A 22,416-nucleotide genomic window follows, 5' to 3' on the forward strand; every position below is an offset into this window, starting at 1 on the left:
CGAACTTTCCAAAGTTCCAAGATGCAGGCAAGGTTCTGCCTAGTTTTACTAGCTATTATTGAAGCCTTACTTGTTTAGAGTTGTAAACTTAAATCCAGACCCTTTAAGTGTGTCGTTAAATTCCAGAAACATATGCTATAGCCCTGTAGCACAATGAAGCGGAAAGGGTTAGCTGCATCCCTAATTAATCCCTTCAATTTTCTCTGGATGTAGGTCACCACAACATAAATATGTCCCTGTGAATATGGAATTATATCCTTATTTTCCATTGATTTTTACAGTTCTGTGGCCACGGTGTATATACAAGTTGCCAGCAACCAAGGGGTTAATCACCAGGCTATTTTATACGTAAGTCTAATTTATATAATAGAAGATTTAATAGATTCACTGCTTACCAAATGTTGAGTCCAGGTAGTTGATATAAATGCTTAACTATAGAGGTTCAATTCAGCAAAGTTAAGACTCTGCATGGCTATGGCTATAGAAGCCTGCCGACTCCCACAGCTCAATTGTGGGGCAGGCTAATTGAATAAGGCTTTTGTCCTTATTCAAGTGACAAAACTGACTTATTTCCTCAGCTTCAGAACTTGATCTCTCAGAACTTTGCCCCAGCTCTTGGTCTTGCACAGAACTTAACAGTACTGCACGCCTCCTGTTTATGCTCATATGGATCAAGATGGCTAAAAGTAATGATGTCAGCTGGATCGCTCTGAGCATGAAGCAAGCAGAGCTGAGCATTTAGAAAAGTCACTAATATTTTCATTAATTCTGACTTGCTTTTCTGTCCAGCCATTTTCACACCCCTCCTCGTTCAATTTTCCCATAAAGCATTTGCCAAACAATTAGCAATAAATTAAGAAAAAGCAAAATCATTAATAAAAAAAAAAAAAATAAAAAAACGAGGAGTCCTTGTGGCACCTGAGAGACTACATCTGATGAAGTGGGTTCTAGCCCACAAAAGCTTATGCCCAAATAAATTTGTTAGTCTCTAAGGTGCCACAAGGACTCCTCAGGTTTTTTTGTTTGTTTTTTGCTGATACAGACTAATACGGCTACCACTGAAACCAATTAAAAAAGGGTTAAGCTTGACAAATAAATTGGTTTGCTACAGATAGCTCACTCAGCTCCAATACTGAGAATCGGCATCAGTACTGACAGCAAGAACTGAGATCCGGAGCAGAGGTAATATTACAAGCAGCTGCTAGAGAGGATGATTCTCTCTCACCTCCCTTCTTCCCCCTCCCCAAACCTGAGCAGCAGGAAACCAGGAATGGAAAAAGAAGAGTTAATGGGATTTTCCTGGTGCAGGTAGGGGCTCCCAGCTATCCTCTGGTGCATGGGGAGTCAAGGGGGGAGGAAACAGAACAACTCCACTTTCATCTGGAATCCATTTTAAAAATAGCTTTTGCAGGTACACTAGCCCTAGAGGACAGAAGAAAAAAAGGAAGAAACTGAGTTGCATTAAAGGCTCCTCTCTCCCAACAACCTTGATCTTGGCAAACATCCATAGCCAAAGCTTATCTGAGTTCTTGCTGATAGGGCCAGTTCTAGCATTTTTTACCAGGACTGAAACACATGTTGCCACCAACTCCCTGCCACCAAAAATATTACTGACTCAAGTCCTATCTTTCCAACCACTGAAATGAATAAACCACTGCCTGACTCTTGAACACCATGCTCACACCCAACTCTGCATTAATGTGAATGAACAACACCGTCTCAGACGACAAAAACAAACTGGGTAATCATGGGGAGGGGTCATGAGATGACTTTTTGGCTCAATTAATCCGTCCCCTCCCTGTTTATTCACTCATCTCTTATCGCATCTCTAATCCCAACTCCTTCATTCATCCAATGCCATTAAACTTGACGCCTCCCCCCACCCCTTCCATTGGCTGCTTCTCCAGCAATTTATTCAATTTCTTCCCCAATGCTCCTCCTGGTGGACCTGGAGTTGTTACATAATAATCCAAGAACACTGATAATTTTATGGATACTGTATGTGACCTGATTAGTAAAATGAAGTTACTGTACAGTGTGTTATTAGACATCCCTGTATGAACATACTGATCTAGCTTAACAGGAGACTGATGGAAAATGACCAGGGAAGGAATAAGCAATCTCCCAATAAATACTTTGGGGCAACTACAAGACAGCAGCCTGCATCCAGGCTCCAACTGGAAGTTACACAGCTGCTTTGGTAGGAGTCTAGAGATCAGAAGGATATTAAACAGTTAAAAGGACGCTCCGGAGAGAGCGTGTTGAGTGTGCTCTTCCTGGTGAGAGCGACTGACCTGGACGACAGAAACACAGGTCCTGCCAGGGTAGCTGAAAGAAGTTGGGGTCTTTCCCCAGCTTCCGGGGAATGGTAAAACTTAGGGAAGGACTGGCAAGCATATAGGGTGTTTATTGTTTTAAGATCAGTTTTTCTCTTCAACGCTTTGGTTCTAAATAATGTAATTCTTGGTTTTAATAGTCTGTCACTATGAACCACTGGACAAAGCTGCTGAAGAGGAGAGAACTGCAGTGCTGAATTTAAGTTAGGATTGCTGAGGTGATTACAGTTAGTACCTGAGGTCTGAGCCGAAGGCCCAGTCTGAGAATGGGAGAATCATGTGATTCCACCCGCAACAGAAGTGATGGCTCAAGACCCAGGACCTGAGTGAGACTTCTCTCCAGAACTTCTGGAGGAGTCAGAGATGGTCAGCCCTTATGCACGAGGTATCCTCCCTCAAGTGAACCACAAGGCCACTACCTTTCTCCCCCTTAACATCACTTCTCACCAAAAAGCCCCCAAATATTTGCTGGGACACCTACAAGAAAATAGACAAATTGAGGATCATTGATATTTATAGGGGGAAAGCCCAAGAAAGGATTGTATGTTTTTATCCCTCCTCCGCAGCCTTCATTTATTAAATGGTTTAGATTTAGCTCTCTTCTGGCTAGAGACTGTGTCTTATGTTTGGACAGTGCATAGCATTTTCTGTGTACTACTATAACAAATCATCATTATCGTAACAACAGTTTACATAGGAGGGTGGAGGTATGTATCTTTAAATCCTGACCCCCTAGCCCCCAGCTGCAAAAGCAGACCCCGCTGCTGGAGAATTGGGAGGCAGCTTGTTCTGTGTGCATTCTGATGAGTTTTAGCACTTTGGACCCAATCCTGCAATCAACAGTATACATTTGGGCTCCATGGAGGCCCAGCACACCTGGTACATTACAGGATTGGGGCCAAACATAACCTGTTGCAAACATTCTCCTTTGAGAAATAGGGAAGTTTATCATTAGCCCCTACCAAGAGGTGACACTCCTTGTAGCCTGAGTGGCGCACTGCACTCAGAACCCGTCCCATCCCCACCCAAGGTTTTTTCAATCAATTATCAGACTTAGGTTGGTTCAAAAACCTGCACCCCCATCATGGGGTCTGATTTATTCAGTTTTCTAGGAAGGATGACTTACTTTGTTAGTTGCCCCAGGACACCCATCTTTGGGTCCCTATAAAAGTCCTGCTCAGCTCTTCATCCCGGTTCAGGAGACACGCCTCCCAACCCCCTTCCTGGAGCTGGAATTATGCTTCAAATTCTTACTCCCTCAAAACAGGAGTCCCCCAGCTCTCCTCCTTGGAGCCAGGTCATGAGTTAACCGGTCTCCCTGTCTCTCTTTGAACCAGAGTCCATCCCCTCCCCCCCCGCCCTCCTCCTGGAACACGGTATATATACACATCAACGAAACAGACACTCTGTCTCTTTTTCTGTCAGGAGCCCTAGCCCTCTTCCTGGACCCGGGTAATTCAGACAGTTATTACCTCTCCATAGACAAAAGTCTTAGCTCTCCTCCATGGTGCTAGGTTATAATGTAGGGCCTGAGTCAGCTTCTCCCTCGCTTGGCCCATTTCCCCTTAATTAATCCTCAGGCTAGAAGTATCCATCAGGCAGCATTCTGCTATTGATGGTGTCTGCGCTGCTATGAGGGAGGAGACAGTTGGGTCCCCTACTCCCAGCTCACCCTCAATTGGTTGGGTGGGAGGGGAGCCTTGCCCCCACCCTCTCTACAAGGCTCCTGTCCCCAGGGCCCTTAAAGATTCAGTGATGAGATTTTGTCTCAAGCAATAATTATTCCTAGGACCACTTCCTCCCTCTCTCTCAAAATATTGGCTCTTTCAAACCTTAAAGGGCCAAGCCATGTGACAGGTGGGCTGACTAGTAGCAACCACTACCCTTAAGAGGGCAGACTCCTCATCACAGTCCTATTTTACAAATATGGAAACTGAGACACAGAGAGCTTAAAGGCCAACACTTTCAACCTGGGTATCCAAAGTTAAGCACCAAGTCTTTAATTCTGGATTCAAATGCCTAACTTTAGGTGCCCACGTTTGAAAACTCTGTGCTATGTGACATGACAAAGGCCACAGAGGGAGTCACTATCACTGCAGGGATTTGTCCCATTTAATCCGTGAGACCATGCTACTGAAGCTGACCCTCCTTGTGGCTAGAGGAGCTGCCTCAGTGCAGGCAGACATCTGGCTGGGAGCTAACAGTGGCCCTAGCACAATTAGTAGTAGCTGGGCCAGCACTGCCCTCTTCAGCTGTGAACTTAATCTGAGGTTTTTCAACACACTATGGCAGTATAGCCAGCCTCATGTTTTCAAAAAACTCATGAGTCAGACCTCAAAATGTTCTCCCCACCCCCAAATAAAAAAGTTGTCTATGCCCCTCTTTACTGAGTACAAAACACAAACACCCACAGACCTTTTCTGCAAAATGGAATCTTATATTTACACTGTTTCCTGTACACGAATACAGCCTCATGAGAACTATTTGTGGTGGCTGAACATTAGAGCTGTGCAAATCTCAGCAGTTTTTATTTCTTAAGACTTTGAGAGAACCTCTCTTTCAAGTTAAGTTTTGCATAGGGGTCTGAACCTCCGGAATATCACTAAGTCTCAGGTTTGAGCAAACCATATTCAAATTTGGAACCACCAAATTTTTCCTGGTCTGGGGTCAGAATGATGGGAAACCAAAGACTTTTGCATAGTTTCCAGTTGAAAACAAAAATTGGCCCAAGCTATCTTGAAAATCAGCCCAAGTTTGCTGAAAGTTTTGTAAAGCTCAGTGATCAATCCCTTTGGCAACCCCAGCTGTTATTTGTGAAAAGAAACAAACAAAGGAAGCAAACAAACAACTAGTGGGACTTTGTGGAGAGGAACCCTACTGCAGAAGATTCACATATCACTGTAGCATTTTCAAAAAATTTAATCAAATACTTACATAATTATTGTAGGTTGCCACAGTAATCAATTTAATATTTTGCATGAATGAGAGGAGGAATGAAGCTATCACAGTGAATTAACACCAATCTATTTTGAAACAGACAAATCATAAAACTACCTTAATTGTTAGAAAACGACCAATTGTATGCACACTTGGGAAGACAGGACTAGAAGTGATTGAGTCCAGACCTTTGCTATGGCAGGCAAGCCTGTGTATAATCAATTTTGCCCTCCCTTTGAAAAACAAATCCAGTTTTCAGTGAGCGCTGAGTTATTCTTAGCTTTGATGCGTCTATCAGCAAGAAGTGAATAACAATGTTATCATAATAACAAATTCCAAAGGCTTCACGTAAGCTCATAAAATCAAAAGGGTTTTACTGATTACATTGTTTTATCTTTCATTAGCCAAGTTAGCTGTGAAAAACAATGGGGTTCAAAGGAGTAAAGGCAGGTTGGTGACCTTCAGGTGCTTACGAACAGGAGCATAAAAGCAAGCATGTTGCCCTTCCCTGAGCTTTGCATGGGCTCAGTAAGTATAGAGCACATCATCTACAGAACAGGAACCTATACTTTCTAGGAACACTGGTCACAGATTGCATCTGTCCACAACATCAGAATAAATGAGTGCATGTGTGGATGAAAAAGAGTGGCTAGTTATGGGCCAGATTGGCAACCGATTTAGGTCCTGTCCAATTTACAGATCTCCTACCTCCTTCATTTGCTACTGGGGCAGTTGAGAGAATCTGAAGGGCTCAAGCTAAGACCTTCCCAGTTTAAACACGAAGGGAATGTTAGGCAGGGTGTACCCGGTAAAGAACACTTGATTCTACAATGCATCCCCCCTGCTGGTCTTTAGAGTGTGTCTACCCTGCAATAAAAAAACCTCACTGCACCAAGTCTCAGAACCCTGGTCAGCTGACTCCGGCTTGTGGGGCTAAAAACTGCAGTGTAGACATCTAGACTCAGGCTGGAGCCTGGGCTTTGTTACCCACCATGAGGTTGTTACTCACCATGAAGTTTTAGAGCCTGGACTCCAGGCCAACCCCGGACATCTACACTGCAATATTTAGCCCTGGTGCACGAACCCCGCAAGCCTGTGTCAGCTGACACAGGCCAACTGTGGCCATGCCACAGGTCTTTTATTGCAGCATAGACATGCCTTTCAAGGCCAAGTGCCAAATTTTCTGTTGGTATCACTGCATTGGAGCAGAGAATCTGGACTAATGTTTCAGAGTAGTAGCCGTCTTAGTCTGTATCCGCAAAACAAACAGGAGTACTTGTGGCACTTTAGAGACTAACAAATTTATTTGAGCATTAGCTTTCGTGGGCTACAGCCCACTTCATCGGATGCATAGTTTGTTAACTTTCAGACTAATGTTGGCTGACTTTCAGACTATGCTGTGAAGACCTATTTTCCCAGGCTCTCTCCACTGGGACTTATCAGGTGGTGGTGAAGGGATATGAAAGAATTTAAAGTAGAAACATTCTAGTGACCAGAGTCTTACTGAACTCTTTACTAAAAGAAGACCAGGACTGAAGGGGGTCTGATGGAGAGAGTCCTAAAGAAAGGGAGGATGTGAGATTGAGTTTATAAAAGAGGAGAGATCCCGATATGTTTGAAACACATTCCATGATTAGCCCTTCTCTAAATTAGGTCCTGATCTTGGAGGGCACTCAGTATCTTCCAGGAGTGTACTCTTAGAGAGTTCACAGCAAAGACACCTATGACTGTAGTGGCTAAAGTCTCAGCAAACTGACAGGACCTTCTGTCCAAGGTGAGGGGAGAGGGCACCCCTTGTGGCAGGGTTGGAAAGACTTCAGCCTACTAGGGCCGCAGGAGACTGATGGGTGACCCCTGGTATGTTTGGTGCATGTTTAAAGCTGTTTATTAGGTTTTCTTTGGCATGCTTTTACCTTAAGAATAAATGTTCTTGCTTAGAAAGAGCTGTGTGGTAACTTGTAACTGCAGGCAGTACACTGCTCATAGCCCTTGCACAGAAAGCAATACACTGGCAGACTGGCTTCCTGAGGATATCACAATGTAAGACAGAACTGTGCAGCCTCAAAACCCCTGGTAAGGAGGGAGCAGGACAAGGGCCTCTGCTCAGAGACAGATAATGGCTAGAGAGCTAAGACCTGACTGGGCACTCCTGGAAATGACCATGGAGGGGCAAAACAGGTACAATTAACCTGAAACTGTGACAATAAGTATGCAATACAGACAGACTGATCCAGAACTTTTCATGCAGCTATACAGCACCAGCGGCAAGCACTACCTGAATGCTAAAGCTTAGCTAATTTTGCATAAGTCCCAGATACTATTAACTAGGCACACTTTGGCTTCCAAGCACCTAGGACAATACCTATTTTGTCTGACGAAGTGGGTATTCACCCACGAAAGGTCATGCTCCAATACTTCTGTTAGTCTATAAGGTGCCACAGGACTCTTTTTGTCGCTTTTTACAGATCCAGACTAACACGGCTACCCCTCTGATACTCTAAGCATTCACTTACCTTTGAAATTACAAGTGTACTGCCAATTGTGGTCACTGATATTTAGATATGGGCATTGAGCCATTTGCCTGGCCAAATCTATATGCCCAACTCATTTGAATCTCACTCTGAACATAATACACGTTTGATCTTTTCCATACAAAACAGTGTCCCACCCATAGGAATTGTCAGGAAGGATAGAGCGTATGACCTTGGTTAAGAGTCAGGAACAGAGAAAGGAAAGAGAAGGAGGGAGTAGTTGCAGAGCATAGACAGAGTGAAAATGGAAAGCAAAGGAAGAGGGAAACACTGGGAATTCTGGATCTTAGAACATCTCTGAAGAGGAGTCTTTGTTGGGGGGGCACCAGCAAAGTGCAAGTGTGCCAAGATGCAGAAAAAAATGGAACAAAGCCACAACCCAAAGTCACAGAGAAAATGACTGTGTCTATAACTGCTTTTCTCTGAATTGCCCACCACAGGGTTCAGGGCTGGGACTAATCCCTCTTTACATATTCCGTTAGTAACAGGGAAAATAGACCTAATTGCAAGGTGTCCAAATTTGCAAAGAGTGTACAAAGAGAGCAGCGAGAGATGACATATGGAGAATATAAGGAGGTTACAAGGTTGAAACATACATCTGGGGAGAACTACCAGGAACATAAAAGAATCAAAAGTGTTTTAGATAAATAAGAAAGAAAGAAAAGAAGAAGGAAATTAAGAAGTCATGATGCGTTGACTACTCATACATTGAAAATATCACAAAGCAATACTGCATTTCCTTAACAGAATGTTTACATTTTATTAAACAGAAATAATGTTTCTCTAGAGACATTAAGGGACCTTTTAACTTTAAAAGCATATGCAGTATCCAAGTCAATTTCAGTACCTATGTTAAGAGTATATTTCTCAAAAATATACTTGAGTGTAATTGAAAAATAGCAAGGTCCACCTGCAGCTGGCAGGGGATGGATTCGTAAATGAATATTTAGTTCTTTGCTTTCATGCACTTATCTCCTTTTGTTCATAAACAGATTAATTGAGGTAAAATGTTTAACCAGAATGCTATGATGGGTCTGGTTCTCCATTACTGTGCACTTTGTGTAGCCAATGTAGTGATATCACAGGAGTTATATTTGGGTAAGGACTACAGGACCAGTTCCCTTGTGATTAGAAAGGTAACACTTTACTAATGGCTATTCCTATGAGGGAGAACGAGACTGATGGACTGGAAAACAGAGAGAAAGAATATGGATGCTAGAGTGCCGGGAAGAAAGGCAAATAGACAAAAAAAAATGTCTGATGAAATCAGATACCCTTCGTTTTATGTGAAAGTCAGCTTCAGCTATTTTTTGTTCTCTGTGTTGTAATCCTGAGATGTACGCAATATCTGAAGAAGGTAAAAAATACAAAATAGTGAATTCTGAAGTGGGGAATGGAGGGGAGGGGGGCAAGGGGAAGCTGCATAATCACAGTTTAGATATAAAATTAATTTTAACGCAATGATTCTGTTTTCAAATACCACAGGACTCAAATAAGCATAAAGTTCCAGCAATCAGAACCTACTTGAGTCCACAATCTGTGAAAGAGCTATGCATTCCATACCTCGCTCAGAAAGACTGTTAAAATATTTAATACTGTATTTACTATGCAGAGGGGAAAAAAAGATCAAGTCAGTATTTACTAAGGAGTCAACATTCTTTTCAGACATCTTACTAATCTTGCCAATTTCCAACTGCAAGAATAGTGCATGAAAGAAAATTAAAAAAACATGTCTAGGCCAATTTTACTTATAGGATTACTGTCTGGCCTTCGTAAATAGAATAAAGAGGGTTTTTCAACTTACTGCTCTGACATAAAGTGCTGTGATTTATTTGGCATGTAACAATATTCTTTAGCTTTATAAATGACATAGCTTAATACAGGTATAAAAGAGAATGAAAACCAATGTAAATATTGGAGGGAACAGGGTCTGCACCATTATTGCACGAGCTTCAATAGGCATTGAGTGCAATTTTCAAAAGCACCTAAGAGATTTAGAGTAGGGCTGGCTAGAAAACAAGAATTTCATTTTGCAAAAAATGTTGAGGTTCTAACATGTCTTTTCATTCCGACGTGGAACGAAAACAAGAAGGAAGAGTGACACCCACTCCAGAATAGCCAATAGCCCTGGGGTGTGGGAGACCCAAGTTCAAGTCCCTGCTCTGGTTCCTTCTTTCCCTTCCTCCCCCCACAAGAAATTCTTTCTGCTACCCGAGAAATCTTCCTTACACAAGTTTCAGTTTCAATGAATTAGCGTGTTTGGTCAAAAAACAAGCAAAACTTTTTCTCGAAAAATTCCCAACTAGCTCTATTTAGGAGTACAAGTACCACTGTAAAATGTCTTCCAGAACTCCCAAGGCACTCAAGGGCAGCAGGCATGTTGCTAATGCCACTTAAAGAATTGCAGCACACTATCATTCAACGCAAGCCAGCTCTGCTGCCTGGTTCAGAGGGGGGCCATAGCTTCATCTTTGGGGTAACTGTGCTCAGAAGAGATTGTGCAATCATATCTGCAGTTGTGGCCGGCTTTGTGGCTCTTTACACCCTTCTCCCCCTTGCATACCTACACAGGCTAGCCCCAGTTTAGTAAACTGAGCATCTCCAACCCTCTGAATTGTCTGGAAGTCCACTAATAAATTGGATACTTTGCCAAATCAACTAATCTATTCCTAGCACCTAAAAGCAGCACATCTGAGAATGACATCACAGCATTTAATCATTAAACCTCCCAGGGTACTTTTCCAAGATTGGATATTTGTTCTGGTGTCCCAGCCAAATTCCAATATAGTTACAGAAATGTATCTAAAAATGCCCATACCACTTTCAATTGGATACAGAGTTTTCTTCATATCGTGTTCTAAATGGTTATGGTGCACTGCTCAATAACGGCCTTACTCCTCTGCAGAGGTGGAGGCGTATCAGTGGTAGGTGCAATGATGGTAGGTGCAATGATTCCTAAACATAAATAGGGCCTCTGTTATTCAGCTGCACTTGTACAGGAAGTGCCTCTATATAGGGAACCTCTTCTCTCAGCATACCTATTCAGCAACAAGAGCACAGGATGCCATTCTGGTACTCTCTTGAGCAAAAAAAGGCCCCAACTAATGAAAGTGCTATCACTCCATAGTTCTGAGGATTTGTGGTCTGCAGTTTGGGGGCACGTTCAGTTCTTTTCTACATTTACCTTCTTTTCTCCCCCTAGTAATGAACACATGCAGGAGGAAAGTAGTGGGTGATGGAGTGGCCATCTGCTAAGCACCAAGTGATCTGAGCAGTACTGCCAACCCCAGGCATTCCAAACTCCAAAATCATGGGACTGGCTTGGGAGTTTGAAAATTATAAAATCTGGGTTATTTTTGTTTGGCTCCTGGTTTTTGAGCCTTTGTAGTGATATTATTGAGCTATTCTCTGCAGCCACAAGGGCAGGAAATTAACTTTTTTTTCCCTTCCATTTAATCATCATGAGACTCCAGGAACTGGGGCTTTAAAATAAACCCACAAATGTTATGAGACATCCAAACAATGGTAAGAATTGGCAATACTGCAGGAACCAATAAAAGGAAGTTTGATGCCCCTGGAGAAGAGGAAGGAGAGGATAGTCTCCCTCTCCTTCTCCTGAAGCTTCTGTAGTCACCAACAGCTTGGCCTGCATCGGAGACCAGCCAACACAACCCTCCTGTTTCTACTAGTAGCACTTTGCTCCACCTTCCCCCAGAAGCACAAGAAATTCTGGACCTGAAAATTAAGAATTCCATCTTCTAAGAAGGAGCTTAAATAAACAACAATAATTCTACCTAACACAACTGAAATTTCGTTATAAGGTATCTTGGAATGGACTAGCGTTGAAAACCACCCCTTACATAACACAAGACACATCATTTTTCTTCTTCTAACAAAACACCTATTTCCACTCAAATACCCTGCTTTGGGATTTTTCATGATTGGAATCTCCTCTTCCCTACCACAGATAAACATCGCAGGCCCAAATTCATGTGCCATTTTCTCATGTCTGCAAATTTTACCCTGGATATTTACTATAGCAAAGGGACAAATGGATACCACTTTTTTGAGGCAGAAGATCCTGTCACTGGGATATATGGGACAGAGTATGAAATTAAACAAAGGACATTTTAGGCTGCATATCTGGGAATATTTGCTAACAATCAGACCCACTGGATTGTGGAATGTGAAGGAAGCCCCTGTTCTTGAGTTATCTAAAAATGGACTGGTCATTACTCTGAAACAACAGGGAATAAACTAGCTGGCTCAATAGATTTTTCTAGCTCTATTTTTTTTTTAATAATTGCATATTCTTATAAGAAACAAGACTAAACAAAGGCAGGGTCTCCTCTCTTTACCTTTGGAAGTCCTTGTTGTGTGAAATCTACACACAGAGAGATTTCAAATTGCTCTGCACACAGTATAGCATATGTACTGACAGTCATATAGATATAAAAGTTACATTTGTGCTTACAGAAGTAGCAGCTGCTTGTTGGTACAAAATACTCATACTGAAAAAACAGGTGACAATGAATTCAAGCGTATACAAGTATTAAGCAAATAACTTATGAATTGCCAACAGCTGTTCCAAAGACCTCACCCTGTTTGCCACAGGTATTAATTTAAAGAATGATACCCACCCTCATTTAAACACGTACACACTCTTTCTTGGCTTCTGAGCTATTCTAGACCAGGCAGACAGTTGGTATGGTAAATTTGAAAACGACTACACTATGAATCCTCCATCCTTTTTAAAAACAGACAGGCACACAAAGGAAAACAAGCTCAAGAGAGATTATGCAACTTGGTGTCTAATTTTATCCAATCAGTTTACAAACAGATTTCAAAGGAGACCGAAAGAAAATAAATTTTGTTGTTAAACTTTATCACAGTTTGATGGCTTTTTAGTGTATATTTTGTTCAGAGAAGTATGCTGTATTGAGCCTTTGTCCCAGAATTACACAGAAAGGAAGTAAAACCCCTATTTTTTCACCATAATGGGCAATATTAAAGGATGGAGGACAGAGATTTTAATTTTCCCCTCATATCACTGTTTTACCATTGCAACTTTAAAGAATGTGGCATTGATAAACATTATTTTTCCTTCCTATTCAGTTACATCTTTTTCATATCTATAATACCAAGAAAGAATGCATCTAAATAGAGCATTATTGTCCTCTGAAATACTTAAGCTTTTCACAGTACCTTTCTACTCTGATGTCATCTCTTGCCTCATCTGAGGTGGCCTTGGCTGTTACAGCTATAGCATCCTTTTCAGATACAGGAAGGAGAGAATGACAGGGCTCAGGGAAGTTGCTGAGGTTATGGAAAAAGCAGTGATATGATTAGTTAGTGGAAAAGAGGTTCTAGGTTGATATTCTTTTGAATTAACATGTATGCTCATACTAGAAATTCAAAATAGTGCTGCAAAAATGTACAGAAGAAAACACTGTTTTCATTTACTGTTTTTAAAATAAAAACCATGTTTGAGGCATTCTTGAGCTCCCAACAAAATGTTTTGCACATACACAAACCCTGATTAAGAAAGCTACACATATGAATTCCTAGCTCGGTACACAGATAATATACAAATGCAACCTCAGTTAATTGAATGTCTTTGGGGACACTTAATATTATCAAACAATCAATTGCATTGTTAACGTAATTAGCAGGTGTACTCCCTCCACCCCCTCCTCTCTCTCTCTGTATTCATCTTTTGTCTGTCTTCTATTTAGATTATAAATTCTTTGGGGGCAGGAACCATCTTTTTGTCCTGGGTTTGTACAGTAGCCTAGCAGAGTGAGGCACTGCTCCATGACTAGGGATCCTAGGTGCTATGGTAACACAAATAATATTCAATATGTCAGGGAATGGGACTGTTTTAAATAATAGTGGGTCAAGATAACTGAGGTTAGAGTAATCAAGGTTGTAAGGTAGCTGAGTTTTTTAACTTTCAGATTGCAGTCTACAATGAAAACACTGCAGGCCCAATTTTTCAACTAAAGCACACCTATTAAAGGCTTCTAAGTGTAATTTACTTTGCTAACTTTAGGCAATGCAGTGTGAAAATTGGGGTCATTACAGAATCACGACAAAGGAGTTTAAGAACTAGGAAAGGTCAATGGAGCTTTTGAAGATCAAGGTCTTTTCAAGTCCCAAAAGGTCACTTCTATTATATTTAGACCTTACAAGGTATTTAAAATTTCTTCCACTTAGACCAATTTTTGGTTAAAAGTCAATGGTAGCCATGCTCACCTGAAAACCTGCACCACAAACAACAGATTTATATGACTAAAATTTATCCCTCTGCAACCGTAGGACAATGACAACTCTGTCTCACAAAATTAATTTAAAATAAGTACCTTTCTGTAGGTAATCCTTCAGTAACCATGTCCAGAAGTTCATTGATGTGATGTTTCTTAGGCTCAGTGAATGAAGGGGTTGGTACCTTTCCTTCGGCATTCAGCAGTGAGCTGTCATGTTCTGAATGCATCTTGCTCCATTGATTTTCAGAAGCAACATTAAAATCTGTACTTACACAATCCGATTTGGGCTCCATCCCTGTAATAGTTTCTGAGTGATGCTTTTTTGTTTCTGTCCCTTGATCTTGAATGCTTGCTTGCAAAGCTGCATCACCTTTACTAATTAACACTGTGCCTGTAATACCTGTTTCAGGGGTGTCTCCAAGTTGTTCATTGCCACATATAGAAGCTTCTGCCACTGCTGTGCTGAACATGGTGTCACTTTCTTCCTTCACATCCCTCTTAGTCACACTGCTGAGTTCATGTTTAAAGTCAGCCTGGGAATGATCATCATGGCTTAGTTCATTTTTAAAGTGATCTATTAACCCATGTATTGTTGCTTCTTTTCCCTGCTGTGAGTCTTGAAGATTTCCTAATATTTCCAGGCATTTTCTACTTCCCAAAGCATCCAGCATCATATATGTGTCATCCTGAGGCTTAATTTCATGCACAAGATTATTGTGAGTGGATTTCTCTTGGATTTCACCAGACAACATACAAAGATCATCTCTTTTTACTTCAGCTTTGAAGATGTCTCCTTGGACAATTGTTGAGGCTGACATGTTGCAGGTACCATTGACAGTGCTTGGTTCACAGTCTTTTCTTTTCTTCTGCTCATTTGGCATAAAGTCCTGGCACTGATTTTCATAAGATATTAGATCTTCTGATTCTGCATTACATTGTACAATTAAATCACATTCCTCAGCCTCTGGGATGGCAGCACTTTCTAAATCGTTCTTCGGAACAGTGCCTGTATCTTCTGAAGAGGTCCCAGGAATTGTGGGCTGGTCCTTATTGTCATAAGATGCAGTTAAGTTTGCAGCTTCGGTCCCATCAGATGAAGCAGATTCCAGCTTTTCTATTTCTTGGTCCACAAGAACTCCAACATTCACACTGCTAGTATGTGTACCTTCCTCTCTTTCCATCTGACTACTTTTTGTGCTTTCAGTTTTGTTGTCCAGCTTTCTTAAATTCGTAGGAGGCAGTTCAACAGATTTAGAACCATCCAATTTGGAAACTTTCTTTTCTGAAAAGGTACCTGGTTGTTTATGTTCCTCGTTTTCTGGAAGTGTTAGTTCTCTGAGCATGTCTTCTTGCTGTGCTGACTTCTCTTTGCTAAAAATCTCAGAATCCAAAGGCAACTCTTGTCTCTCTATTTCTGAGTCACTTTCTTGTCCTGCGTTATTGATGCTTCCATCAACACCTTCACCTACTGTGTTAGGCTCTGAAAAGTTCTCAGCACTTTGCAGAACTGGTATATCTTTAACCAGGGGGCTTTGCCCACTGCTTGCATAAATTTCAGATGATGGTTGGGGTAATTCAGTATTCAGAGCGTTGCGCACAGGTTTCTCAAATATTTTACTGAGATGCTCCCTGAAATCAGGAAAGCTGGCACCAGCGGCAAAGGTCCTGGAACTCGGAACATCATTCTCCCTTTTACAGTTTTCTGCAGCCTCTTTGGAAATATTTATTTTTGTCTTGGTTATGCTATTATTCTCTTTCAAAACATTTTCAGTTTTCTCTGCACTTCCAGAGTTTTCTAAGATCTTCCTGTACTTGTCATCTATACAGATATTTGTTGCAATTTCCTCATTACATCCTTCTTGTTTATCAGTAGATGAAAGACTCAGCAGCCTCTCTTCTAGGCTAGGAAGACTGAACAGAGACTCCGCTGAACTGTCACTTTCCTGTGCTTTGAAGTTTACATCACTTTTTGTTCCTTTAGTTTTAATTGCAGATATCTCCTTCTTCAGCTTCTCAAAATTAAATTGTGTTAAGTTTCCTGCAAACTGCCCTGCATCAGCAGAATCTAGTATGGGTGAAATACTCTCTCCTTCACACTGGAAACTTTGGCCAGGAATACTTGTTTCTTTCATAGAAGTATTTTCTAAATGTGCTGCTTCAGTGCTGTTTTGATCAGCTGTGCTTATTATCCCTGGTGAAATGTCTTTTAAATGCACAGGTACGGTAGCATCAGCTGTACTCTGCAAATCAGAAGCAACTTCTATGACATTTTGGCATGTTTTAACTACAAGCTTATTATTTAGTAACACACCCACAATACCGTCATTCTTACAGTTTTCAGGTTGCTGGCTAGCTTCACTATGATGATCCAATGCAAAGGTCGATGTAGAAAGAATTGGGAATTCTTCTGTTTCAGAGCCAGCAGGCAGATGCTCATTCTTGGCTTTTTTAATGCAGTTTAATGTATATGAAGCATTGTTGGGACCCACTTCCCTGTATTCCTGTAATGCAGAAGGATTTTCCTTTGCACCTGAATTTGCATCTACTTTCTGATTGCTTGTCTCTGTGATAGAAGAGTCCCTTTCAAAATTTAGTTTTATATTTTCGACTTTTGGGATGATTTCGCTGTCTGAAGTCAGATCCTTTTTTGTTTCTAGAACTGAGCCTTTCACCAACGATCGCATTTTTTCAAGGTTTTCTGAACTAGGTACTTGAGTATCATTCTTGTTTTTTTCATACATATTGTCCTCAGAGTCATCATCAGACCATGTTATTTCAATATCAGTTAGTGAAGCCTGTGGTATATCAGTGACACTTATTGAATTCTGCGCCCCGGGAATACAGTCAATAGCAGCAGCACTGCTTACATTAGTATTGTCTGCTGTCTTACATATGCTGTCTGGCTGTTCATTTATGTCAGATTCTTTTGAAAATGCATCATCTTGACATGCTTCTTCATGCTGACTGACTGAGATCAAAGAATTATTCTCCTGCTTGGGCTTGCTAGAGATCTGCCTACTGAAGCGATTTCCTTCTGCCTCTAGGTCAGTTTTATTTTGTTGAGTGCAGTCTTGCAAAGTAGCTACCTTCAGATCAGAAATATTCTGCAAATGCTCAGTGTTGCACATGTTCCCTTTCATGCAAGCAGTACTTTTATTTGAGTCCTCCCCTGGCACTGCATCAGGATTATATCTGAATGGCTCTGGCTCTAGCACAGAAGGTGCTGTTTGAGGGCTGCTTGTAATGTCTAGAGACATATCTGATTTGCTTCTGCATACGTCCTGACAGTCACTGTGATAACTTAATTCCACTAAATGCTCATTTTTCTGAGCCATTTCTTTATGTTCCTGCTCATCAGTACCTGTGACAGTATTCAGATTGCTTTGGTGTTTGTGTTTTTCAAATCCTATATTTGAAATGTGCTGTTGACTCTTTCTGGCAGCAAAGTTGAGGCGCTCTCTCTGCTCTGTTTGTGGAAGGGTTATTGAAACATCTCCCATTTCTTGCTTTTCTTTAATATAGCTTTTAAGGGTCTCTGGAGAGCCATCTTTGTCACTCTCGGATGGCTGTTTATTCTCAGTTATGCTGCTATCATGTAATCCTTCTAAACTCCACTGCTTTTGCTGGGGACTGAACTCCTCAGTATTTGCTGATGCTTGAGAGATGTCAGAATGAACCACTTGCATACTTTTGTCACTTTTTGCAGCCATTTGTTCCTGCTGAACTTGCTTTGGTGTGTCAGATGTGCATTCCTTTTTCAGTGCCAAATCTTTATCATCTACATAGCTTTCCACTTCAGCTCTGCATTCCTCCTGCTTAATTTCATTATTTTCTTTAATGTCTACAGCACTGCTTTGTTTAACAACAGTTACAGGTACGCACGCAGGATCACTATTAGGCACCTCCGCTACTTGTCTGTTCCATTCTTTGCTTTCACAAATACGTGAGGCCTCCTGAATTTTTGCTTTATGTAGTGCAACACAGTCAGTAGTTCCTATCAATTCACTTAAGCCCTCATGTTCAAGTTCTGATTTGGGAGTTTGTCTATTTTCTTCAGACCCTTCATTGCTTTGAAACATTTCTTGATGCTTAGTTTTGCACTCTGACTCCAATACAGCTTCTTTAGCAAAAGTGTGTTCCAAGGATTCATCTTGCTTAGTTTGCATAATATCACTGTCCTGAGAGTGCAGAAGCGGTGAACCATGTGCATTAACTGAACAAACCTTTTCAGTCATTTTATAGCCTAGCAAGGCTAAAGTTTTGTCTTCTGTGTCAGTGTTAAAATGATCAAAACTCAGAGGGCATTCTTCCCTGGCTAACTGTGGAGTTTCCACAAGTGGAAAGCTGCACGTTGAGGACAAGTCGTGTGGGGCAATTGCTTTCTCTTTGCTCATTTGTTGTTCAGGTTCACACTGGAAACAGAGTGAATGATCTTCAGCTACTTTCAAGTTACTCTCTGAATTCAGATGCTTTTCCACAGCTTTTTCATTTATGTCACTTTTTAAAGTCTTGTCTGAAAAGCTGATTTCTTTGAAATCATCCCCCCAGTTGGCATCCTTTCTGTCCTGCTTGTTGCTATTATCAAAGTTCAATAGTATCCCTTCTGCCTCATTTAACCCTTCAGGTGATGCACTGGTTGCTATAACTTGCACTTCCTCTGTTCTGTCCTTTCCCACAGAAGTTTCAGTTTTTTCTGCAGGTACTTCAATGTCAGTTTCTTTTAGATTCAGCTCTGTGGGTTTACTCCCACAAGTTAAATCTAATACATATTTTTCCAGTGCCAATCTTTCATGTACCATGGAATCTTCCTTGTTGGAATTCATAGCATTTTCTACATCAGAAAGAAGGATGTTTTCTACTAACACGATATCAGCTTTTATTGTTTCATTAATGCTGTCTTGATCTTTTGTGTTTTCAGATGTGAGATCTGTTTTTTGCTCTCCCTCTGCCTTAAGCAACAGAGGCACATTAAAAGGTTCAGTGCTAACAAACAAATTCACCTTTTGAGGCTCTTTTTCAAAACTGGGCTCCGCTGTTTTAGAAGTTGGTTTTTGTGCTTTACTTCTAACTGGATCGTGGTGTTCATTTGCAGATACAGATTCCCCTGAAGGTTCATCTGTCTTTGGTACCAGGAACAGGTCTGAAGAGTTTAAAGTGCAAGGTGCTGGTTGCTTCCCATTGTTTTCAGAGAGATGTAGGTTTGGGTCATTCCCTTTAGTTGTGGCTATATCTCCTCTACATAAACTGTTGGCATCACTGAACTCAGGGTTATCAACCAAACACTGAACATTCACAACTGCTCCATATTTTTCATTGTCTGAGCCTCCTGTTGTGGGATAATTTAGGATTAAGGTTTCCTTTTTCATTAACAGACCCTCTGTGCCATCTGTTTTCTGTCCACCTCGCTGTATTACAGTCTGCTCCTTATGACCCACTTCCAAAAATCCTGGCCCCTGCCTGGCCTCTTGAGTGGTAAAGTAATCTCCTGCTTCTTTACCCTGGGGTAATGAGACAGCATGCGAATCCCTCTTGCCATCCAGCTGTTCACTCTGCCATAATGGTTCTAATTCACATGAATTTGTTTGTGTAACTCCTTGTGTCAAAGTAGCTTCTGCAGAAGGGCTAGATTCTAAGCTTGTATTTTCTGGATCATTCTCACTCTTTTTGATAGAAGAGGCAGCAATATTGTCACTTTCTGGGCCACTGTCCACAAATATAGCATCTGCTGTTCCTATTTCTTTGTCATCCAGAGTGTTTGGGGAAGGCACCGTTACAATACTCTTTGGGGTTGGTAAATCATCACTGCTGTCCGTGAGATCTGCTGTGACATATTCTTTGGCACATTCTGCTAAAGGCATGGAGATAGGTAGACTTCTCTCTTTTGCTTCTGTAGCCTGTATTAATAAGTCAGAACCAGTTTGTCCTCCATGTTCTTGCAGGATATTACTCTGTGCTGTCACCTCTGCAGACACTGCACATGAATTTGGATCAGATAAACCTTCAGCAGTGTGGCTACCGATGCCTTCATTACTGCTGCTGCCAACAATGGAAATGTTTATTTGTTTCATATCAGCAAAGAAAGTGGAGCAAAACATAAAAACAATTCATGCCACTGAGGTTTCAAAGCCATGCAGTACATGCACTGAAAAGTTGACAATCTGCTTCAAGAGGCAAGATACCAGCGACACATTCTATAGTGATTCAAAAACTCATGACACTGAAATATACTTCCTCAGCCTTGTCTACTATCTGTCATACTTGCCTTATGTTTTTTTTTTACCTCCCCACATATTTGGTATTAATAATTTAATTCCTACACTACTATGTTTTTCCCTCCAAAATGCTGACAGAAAAAAATGAAAAAAAATTATAAAAGAGAGAATTGGACCAAAAAAATAATAAAAATCCTCAATTTTGCACTTCCTTCTAGCATAAACCTACCAGTGGAGTTAGAAATGTTTGTTTAGGGTTAAAGGACCTGATGTCCCTGATCATCAACATCATCATCATTTTGTTGTGCTTTTCTTGATCTTATTCAATTAAGCAATAAGGGCCCCATCTGTTAAAACACTTACTTCTGGGTGTGGTGCTTACTTCTGTGAGTACAATAATCCCATTGATTTCACTGCGATTAGTGATACTAATAAGCGCTGCACCTGATAATAAGGGTTTGCAAAATCTGGCCTCAAGACATGAATGTGTTACTGCATAAAACTGCATTTAAGCACAGTGGAGGCTAGTCATGAGGCCAAAGGTTTCCGCCCACAAACCTGCATTGTCATGCAATAATACACACTTTGGACTGGTCTACACGGGGGGGGGAGAGAATCGATCTAAATTTTGCAACTTCAACTACGTGAATAATGTAGCTGAAGTCGATGTACTTAGATCTACTCACTGCGGTGTCTTCACTGCCGTGAGTCAACTGTTGACGCTCCTCCGTCAACTCTGACTGCACCTCTCGCTCCGGTGGAGTACTGGAGTCAACAGGAGAGCGCTCGGCGGTCGATTTATCGCATCTATACTAGACACGATAAATCGACCCCCGCTGGATCAATCGCTGCCCGTCGATCCAGCAGGTAATGTAGACAAGTCCTTTGTCTGGCCTTTTTGATGTGTTGTTTGTTTTTTCAATACATATAAAAGAGATAACTGCTTGCAATAGCTATTTCTCCCCCTTAGAGAAAGGTTGAGGAAGAAGAAATGAAGAGAATAAGATTGAGAGTGTGTGTGTAGCGGGGAATAGGATATTTTCTATGATTTATCTCCATATTCATTTCACTTAAAATTGGGCTGATGATTAATCACAGTTAACTCATGCAATTAACTCAAAACAATTAATCATGTTAAAAAAATTAATCACAATTAATCGCCGTTTTAATCACATTATTAAACAATAGACTACCAATTGAAATTTATTAAATATGTTTGGATGTTTTTCTACATTTTCAAATATATTGATTTCAGTTACAACACAGTATACAAAGTGTACACTGCTCACACTATATTATTATTTAGATTACAAATATTTGTACTGTACAAATGATAAACAAAAGAAACCATATTTTTCAATTCACTTCATACAAGTACTACTTCTTGTTCAGCCAATTGCTAAGACAAAACAAGTTAGTTTACATTTATGGGAGATAATGCTGCCCGCTTCTTAGTTACAATGTCACCAGAAAGTGAGAACAGGCGTTCACGGATTTTTGTAGCCGGCATTGCAAGCTATTTACCTGCCGGCTATCCTAAACATTCGTATGACCCTTCATGCTTCGGCCACCATTCCAGAGGACATGCTTCCATGCTGATGATGCTCGTTAAAAAAAAAAAGTGTTAATTAAATTTGTGACTGAACTCCTTGGGGGAAAACTGTATGTCTCCAGCTCTATTCTACCCGCATTCTGCCATATATTTCATGTTATAGTAGTCTTGGGTGATGATTCAGCACGTTGTTCATTTTAAGAACACTTTCACTGCAGATTTGACAAAACACAAAGAAGGTACCTGTGACGTTGTGCAGTCTATATAGTTTTATAAAAATATAAGTGAATATAATTTAACTGGAATATGCTTCATGCAAAAGGTCTCTTGTAAGGTATCATTACAAAGCTTATAATCTACTGTGTGAGATCATCCTATTTGTATAAATGTACCACTCTTGTATCTAAAGCTAGAAATATGAAATATAACTCTGAGGGCCTATTGTAATTATGCAAAGTGTGGGCCATTAATAGTTGTTTGAAATCTTGATGATTCCCATTAACCAGGACCATTGTCTGCAGATGGCTGTGTTTATCTGTTAGTCTTCTTTTATGTGTGTGTGCTGGCAAGTGGGTAATGAAG

At 40.9% G+C, this 22,416-nt stretch overlaps 1 protein-coding gene across 12 annotated transcripts in view; it reads right to left on the reverse strand.

Moving 5' to 3' along the window:
* The window catches only part of TACC2 (transforming acidic coiled-coil containing protein 2), a 184,373-nt gene that overhangs the window by 127,079 nt on the left and 34,878 nt on the right, over positions 1-22,416 (reverse strand). For 2 of the 12 annotated variants that reach the window (XM_034777954.1, XM_034777953.1), the window contains exons 1-2: positions 14,167-20,097; positions 13,010-13,120 (exon numbers count right to left, since the gene is read on the reverse strand). In XM_034777954.1, the coding sequence (XP_034633845.1) occupies positions 13,010-13,120; positions 14,167-19,928 (5,873 nt within the window). In that variant the 5' untranslated portion in view covers positions 19,929-20,097. Of the gene's footprint in view, positions 1-13,009; positions 13,121-14,166; positions 20,107-22,416 lie in introns of those variants that run through there. The other 10 variants (XM_034777960.1, XM_034777957.1, XM_034777961.1 and 7 more) reach the window with 8 other exon arrangements.

The sequence above is a fragment of the Trachemys scripta genome, chromosome 7 (genome assembly GCF_013100865.1).
Source record: "Trachemys scripta elegans isolate TJP31775 chromosome 7, CAS_Tse_1.0, whole genome shotgun sequence".
Classification (NCBI taxonomy): Eukaryota; Metazoa; Chordata; order Testudines; family Emydidae; genus Trachemys; species Trachemys scripta.